The 7394-nt window shown below is 48.9% G+C and overlaps 1 protein-coding gene across 1 annotated transcript; it reads left to right on the top strand.

Moving 5' to 3' along the window:
- Positions 1–2972: 2972 nt before the first annotated feature.
- LOC117090967 (prohibitin-like) lies at positions 2973–4059 on the top strand. Its single transcript, XM_033223513.1, has one exon. The coding sequence runs from the start codon at positions 3093–3095 to the stop codon at positions 3909–3911; it is 819 nt and encodes a 272-aa protein (XP_033079404.1). The 5' UTR covers positions 2973–3092; the 3' UTR covers positions 3912–4059.
- The last annotated feature ends 3335 nt before the right edge of the window (positions 4060–7394 follow it).

Here is a 7394-nt window from a genome sequence, read left to right as displayed (position 1 = left end):
CTCTGTGTGTTCTCCCAACAGCAGATTCTAGATCTTTTTTAAAGTTTTACTTTTGAAAAACCAGAAGAGTGCTTATTTTAGAAATCTTTGAAAATACATTAAAGAATAAAGGAGAAGAATCATTCATAATCTACAATTTAACTACTGGTAGTATTTGGGGCAAAACAATCTCTTTGTTTTTGAAATGCACGCATGTATTCATGCATATGTGTGTAGGTTGGAAGATGGGGTTATACGCACACACATTGTATCTTGCTTTTCTATTTAATTCATTATTTTTGTGTTCCAGTTCATAAAAAGTTCTTCTGAAATGTTATTTTAAAATAGCATGAATTACAAGGGCCGGGCACAGTAGCTCATCTCCGTAATCCCAGCACTTTGGGAGGCCAAGGCGGGCAGGTCACCTGAGGTCAGGAGTTCAAGACCAGCCTGGACAACATGGTGAAACCCCGTCTCTACTAAAAATATAAAAATTAGCCAGGCGTGGTGGCATGTGCCTGTAGTTCCACCTACTTGGTAGGCTGAAGCAGGAGAATTGCTTATACCCGAGAGGCAGAGTTGCAGTGAGCCAAGATTGTGGCACTGCACTCCAGCCTGGGCAACAGAATGAGACTCTGTCTCAAAAAAAAAAAAAAAAAAATTACCTGGGCATGGTGGCACACGCCTGTAATTCCACCTACTTGGGATGCTGAGGCACAAGAATCACTTGAACTAGGGAGGTAGAGGTTGTAGTAAGCCAAGATCATGCCACTGCACTCCAGCCTGGGTGACTGAGTTAGACTCTGTCTCAAAAAAAAAAAAAAAAAAAAAAAAGCACGAACTGGGATATTTTTCATTATCAAAAATTATACGTGTCCATTGCTTGCTTGCTTTCTTTCTTTTTTTTTTTGAGACGGAGTTTTGCTCTTGTCACCCAACTGGAGTGCAATGGCGCGATCTCAGCTCACTGCAACCTCCACCTCCCAGGTTCAAGTGATTCTCCTGCCTCAGCCTCCCAAGTAGCATTGAGCACCTGGCCCAATGACTTTTTTTTTTTTGGAAACAATATCTTGCTCTAATCCTCATTAGAATCATTCCTAGAAGTGAAATTACTGAGTCATTCTTTTTAAAGTATCATTACCGGTTATCACATGACTTTCCAGAAAGCCACACCTGCCACCATGCCCAGCTAATTTTTATATTTTTTAGTAGAGATAGAGTTTCATCATGTTGGCCAGACTGGTCTTGAACTGCTGACCTCAGGTGATCCACCCGCCTCGGCCTCCCAAAGTGCTGGGATTACAGGTGTGAGCCACCGTGCCTGGCCACATGTCCATTATTAAATAATCATTGCTCATATTTATCTAGTCTTTTTTGTTGTTGTTTTGAGACAGGGTCAAGTGTAGTGGCATGGTCACAGCTCATTGGAGCCTCAACCTCCTGGGTTCAAGTGATCCTCCTGCCTCAGCCTCCCGAGTAGCTGGGACCACAGACATACACCACCACACCCAGATGATTTTTGTATTTTTTTGCAGAGACAGAGTTTTGCCATGTTGCCCAGGCTGGTATTGAACTCCTGGTCTCAAGCAATCTGCCCACCTCAGCCGCCCAAAGTGCTAGGATTACAGGCATGAACCACCATGCCCAGCCTTACCTAGTTGTATAATAAACCAGGAACTCTCTGCTAAGCAGTTTACATAGATTATCACGTGTGATTCTCGCAACAACCCTCCAAGGTAGATCTCCTGGCTTCACGTGACCTCCCGCCTCAGCCTCTCAAGTGCTGAGATTACAGGCGTGAGCCAGCACACGTGGCCCAATTTTTTTTTTTTTTTGGAAACAATGTCTTGCTCTGCCCAGGCTAAAGTGCACTGGTGCAGTCACGGCTCACTGCAGCCTCAAGCTCCTGGATTCAAACAATCCTCTCACCCTTAGCCTCCTGAGTGGCTGGGACTACAGATGTGTGCTAACATGCTCGGAAATCTAATTTTTTGTGCAGACAGAGTCCCACCATGTTGCCTAGACTAGTCTCAAACTCGTGGGTTCAAGCAATCCTCCCACCTTAGCCTCCCAAAATGCTGGGATTACAGCCCCAATGACCATTTTTAATGACTCCATAGTAGTCTCCAGTATGGACTTAGTGTGATAAACAGTTAAAGTTGTTGGACATTCAAGATTTTTTCTTTTGCTATGATCATGAAGTAATGAGCATTTTTGCATAAAACATCTTTGTTCTTATCTCTTGTCATTTCTTTTTTTTTTTTTTGAGACTGAGTTTCATTCTTGTTGCCCAGGCTGGAGTGCAATGGCATGATCTCGGCTCACCACAACCTCTGCCTCCCGAGTTCAAGTGATTATCCTGCCTCAGCCTCCCGAGTAGCTGGGATTACAGGCATGTGCCACCACGCCCGGCTAATTTTGTATTTTTAGTAGAGACGGGGTTTCTCCATGTTGGTCAGGCTGGTCTTAAACTCCTGACCTCAGGTGATCTGCCCGCCTCGGCCTCCCAAAGTGCTGGGATTACAGGTGTGAGCCACTGCGCCTGGCTTGTCATTTCATTAGAATTATTCCTAGAAGTGAAATTACTGAGTCATTCTTTTTAAAGTATCATTAACGGGTTATAAAGTGACTTTCCAGAAAGCCAGCACTGCAATCCCACCAGCACGTGGAAGAGAAGGCCCTCTTTAAAAACAATTCCGGGCCGGGCGCGGTGGCTCAAGCCTGTAATCCCAGCACTTTGGGAGGCCGAGACGGGTGGATCACGAGGTCAGAAGATCGAGACTATCCTGGCTAACACGGTGAAACCCCGTCTCTACTAAAAAAATACAAAAAACTAGCCGGGCGTGGTGGCGGGTGCCTGTAGTCCCAGCTACTCGGGAGGCTGAGGCAGGAGAATGGCGTGAACCTGGGAGGTGGAGCTTGCAGTGAGCTGAAGTGAGCTGAGATCCGGCCACTGCACTCCAGCCCGGGCGGCAGAGCGAGACTCTATCTCAAAAAAAAAAAAAAAAAAAAAAAAAAATTCCGAGAGGAGCGCATGCGCAGTATGCGTGGTTGGGGAAGTCATGTGGTCGTCAGAGTGGAAGCAGGTGTGAGAGGGTCCAGCAGAAGAAAACATGGCTGCCAAAGTGTTTGAGTCCATTGGCAAGTTTGGTCTGGCCTTAGCTGTTGCAGGAGGCGTAGTGAACTCTGCCTTATATAATGTGGATGCTGGGCACAGAGCTGTCATCTTGGACCAGTTCCATGGAGTACAGGACATTGTGGTAGGGAAAGGGACTCACTTTCTCATCCCGTGGATACAGAAACCAATTATCTTTGACTGCTGTTCTCGACCACCTCATGTGCCAGTCATCACTGGTAGCAAAGATTTACAGAATGTCAACATCACACTGTGCATCCTCTTCCCGCCTGTCGCTAGCCAGCTTCCTCACATCTTCACCAGCGTTGGAGAGGACTATGATGAGCGTGTGCTGCCGTCCATCATGACCGAGATCCTCAAGTCAGTGGTGGCTCGTTTTGATGCTGGAGAACTCATCACCCAGAGAGAGCTGGTCTCCAGGCAGGTGAGCGACGATCTTACAGAGCGAGCAGCCACCTTTGGGCTCATCCTGGATGATATGTCCTTGACACATCTGACCTTCGGGAAGGAGTTCACAGAAGCGGTGGAAGCCAAACAGGTGGCTCAGCAGGAAGCAGAGAGGGCCAGATTTGTGGTAAAAAAGGCTGAGCAGCAGAAAAAGGCAGCCATCATCTCTGCTGAGGGCGACTCCAAGGCAGCTGAACTGATTGCCAACTCACTGGCCACTGCAGGGGACGGCCTGATCAAGCTGCGCAAGCTGGAAGCTGCGGAGGACATTGCATACCAGCTGTCACGTTCTCGGAACATCACCTACCTGCTGGCGGGGCAGTCCGTGCTCCTCCAGCTGCCCCAGTGAGGGTCCACTCTGCCCGCACCTCCGTGGGCTGACTGGGCCATAGCCCCGATGATTCTTAACACCGCCTTCCTTCTGCCCCCACCCCAGAAATCACTGTGAAATTTCATGATTGGCTTAAAGTGAAGGAAATAAAGGTAAAATCACTTCAGAAAAAAAAAGAAAAAATTCCATTTGATAGGTGGGAATCCTCTCTCTGAGTTGATTTACATTTTCTTGACTACTAGTGGGGTTGAATTTTTATTTCATGCATGTATTAGGCAGTTGTAGATCCATGAGTAATTATCACAGAGAGCAATGTCATCATTCCTGTTAGCACTTGTGTGTGTGTATGTGTGTGTGTGTGCGTGTGTTGATTTTTAGTTTATCTGTTTTTATTTTATTTTGAGATGGAGTCTTGCTCTGTCACCCAGGTTAGAGTACAGTGGCATGATCTTGGCTCACTGCAGCCTCCACCTTCCAGGTTCAAGCAGTTCTCCTGCCTCAGCCTCCTAAGTAGCTGGGATTACAGGGATACACCACCACACCCAGCTAATTTTTGTATTTTTAGTAGAGATGGGGTTTTGCCACATTGGCCGGGCTGGTCTTGAACTCCTGACCTCAGGTGATCCGCCCACCTCGGCCTCCCAAAGTGCTGAAATTACAGGGATGAGTCACCACACCCAGTCCTGAGTTTCAGTCTGGACAAGGCTACTTTAGGGGTGCATCATGGAGGGGAAGAATGTTTTCAGATTCAGCATTTCCCGCAGAACCTCAGTCTTAATGAGGACTGTGTCCCTGTGGCACCTCCTTCCTCCCTCTCACCTGCAGCCATACTGTGTGGCTCTTGCAGAATTGCCCCACCTCAGAGGAAAGGTCAGAGATTGAGATTTCCCTTAAACAGAAGCTCAAATGTGCACTGTCAGGCTGTCCTGGAGATAGTACAGTTTTATTCAGGAAGTACCAAGCCAAGCCAGCCGGCCCATGCCCTCTGCTTTCTCTTCTCAGGACACTTACATTCCTTTTTTCTCAGGGGAAGTGAGAGTGGGACGGGGGCCAGAAGAAGAAACTCGCTTCCCCATGAGGCCTGTGGTGGAGGCAGCATGGACTTCCCTGCTGAGCTTCTGACTGGGCTCCCCTGACTGAGGAGCCTTGGGGTCCTTGGAGCCAGCGAGGAATGCACTTTCATTTCCAGGAGGTTACACAATCACCTTCATGTGCCTGGAGCATCGGGAGGGCAGAAAGTGCAGCCCCCGAGCTGAGGAGAAGCAGGTGCTGGCTGGTTAGTCACTGCATCCTCACTGCTGGCCCCAGCTGCCATCCAGATGGATGGTGCCCACTCCTTTGGGGTGGGGCTCCTGCCCCACTGCACTGCAGTTACCCTGTCCTGCCAGCTGCTCCAGGAACACCAAATGCCTCCTTCCCAGGCTTCCCATCAGCTTGCACCTCTCCCTGTCACTGAAGAACTTGGTACTCTCCCTTCTAGGGACTCTCTCCGAGGCCAAACTCACATTTCCCTGCTTCTTCCACTTAAGATCTTTCTTTCTCTTGGATCTTTGGCCCATATACTGGACATTCAGTTCTGTCACCCAGGATGGAGTACAGTGGTGTGATCTCAGCTCACTGCAGCCTCCATCTCTTGGGTTCAAGCTATTCTCATGCCTCAGCCTCCCAAATAGCTGGGATTACAGGCATGCACCACACCTGGCTAATTTTTGTATTTTTAGTAGACACAGGGTTTCACATTGTTGGCGAAGCGGGTCTTGAACTCCTGGCCTCAGGTGATCCACCCACTTCAGCCTTCTAAAGTGCTGGGATTACAGGTGTGAGCCACCGCGCCCAGCCTGGACATTCAGTTCTATCAGATCTTCCCTGAGTGGAAGTGGAGGGGACTTCAAATCCCTGCAGTTTGGGAAAATGGAGAAGGTGGAAGCCGGCCTTGGGAATGGACAAGAGAACATTTCCTTAGCCCTTGGACTCCTGAGTGTCTTACAGCAGGATCCTGTTTTCAACTCTGTCCCCTACTGAGTCCCCTTTCAAAAGGCCCCCTTGTGTTCTTGTGGGGTGTCCCAGCCCAAGATGGGGTGGGGTGGGGTGGGGTGGGTGTTCCACTCCATGAAAAGGTTGGCCATTTGAAGGAACGGGAATGATGAGGTGCGGCAGGAAGCTAAAGGTGGCCCTCCACTTTTGCTGACAGAGCTTCAGTGGCCTCAAAGACAAGCATCAGCCGGGCACGGTGACTCACGCCTGTAATCCCAGCACTTTGGGAGGCCGAGGCGGGTGGATCACCAGGTCAGGAGTTCCAGACCAACCTGATCAACTTGGTGAAACCCCGTCTCTACTAAAAATACAAAAATTAGATGGGCGTGGTGGCGCATGCCTATAATCCTAGCTACTCAGGAGGCGGAGGCAGGGGAATCATTTGAACCCGGCGGGAGGAGGTTGCACTGAGCCGAGATCACGTGACTGCACTGCAGCCTGGGCAACATGAGTGAAACTCCATCTCAAAAAAAAAAAAACAAGCATCCAAGGGCATTTGCTGAGTAGAGAAGCAGCTAGGGTTAGAGAAACAGATGTAGAAGCCCTTTTAGGGTCAGAATGAGATAAAGGTGGCCTGCAGGCCACGTGAGTGAGCACCCACAGTGCTGTTCAGTTCAGCGGCAGGGCTACGACCCGAGACCCCAGGAAGGCTTCACAGAGACAGCTACTCAAGGTGGGCCTTGAAGGCAAGATGTAAGACATGAACGGTGGCCTCGCAGAAATGGACATTCCCTCAAGGGGGTGAGAAGCAGGCAACACCACAGAGGTGAGAAGGCAGCTGGTGCATTTGGGAATAGCCAGATCGTTCTAGCTGCTATGGAACACATGTATAGGGTGTGCACCAAGCAGGGCTTCACCAGAGAAACAGAACCAGTAGGAGATGGAGCTATGTGGCAAGAGATTTACTGCAAAGAATTGGCTTATGTGATTGTAGGGGCTGGCTAGGAAAATTCTCAATTCTTGAAGCAGGCCATTAGGAAGGGCAGACTGGAAACTCAGCCAGGACCTGAAGCTGCCATTTCTTCTTTGGGGATTTCTTCTTTGGGGAAGCCTCAGCCTTGTTCTTAAAGTCATTCAACTGATTGGATCAGGCCCACCCAGGACATCTCAAATCACTAACTTGAAGTCAACTTTTCATTATTATTTTTTTAGACAAGGTCTTGCCCTGTCATCTAGGCTGGAGTGCAGTGGCAGAATCATGTCTCACTGCAACCTTAATCTCCTGGCCTCAAATGATCCTTCCACCTCAGCCTCCTGAGTAGCTGGGATTACAGGTGCACACCACCACACCCGGCTAATTCTTGTATTTTTTGTAGAAATGGGGTTTCACCATGTTGCTCAGGTTGATCTCCAACTCCTGGGCTCAAGTGATCTTCCTGCCTCAGCCTCCCAAAGTGCTGGGATTACAGGTGTGAGCCACTGTGCTCAGCCTAACATCAACTGATTATGAATGTTAATCACATCTAC

Source organism: Trachypithecus francoisi, unplaced genomic scaffold (genome assembly GCF_009764315.1).
Source record: "Trachypithecus francoisi isolate TF-2019V2 unplaced genomic scaffold, Tfra_2.0 Lachesis_group11, whole genome shotgun sequence".
NCBI classification, from domain to species: Eukaryota; Metazoa; Chordata; class Mammalia; order Primates; family Cercopithecidae; genus Trachypithecus; species Trachypithecus francoisi.
The sequence above is the reverse complement of the archived record's forward strand: the minus strand, read 5'-3'. Positions and strand labels throughout refer to the sequence as shown.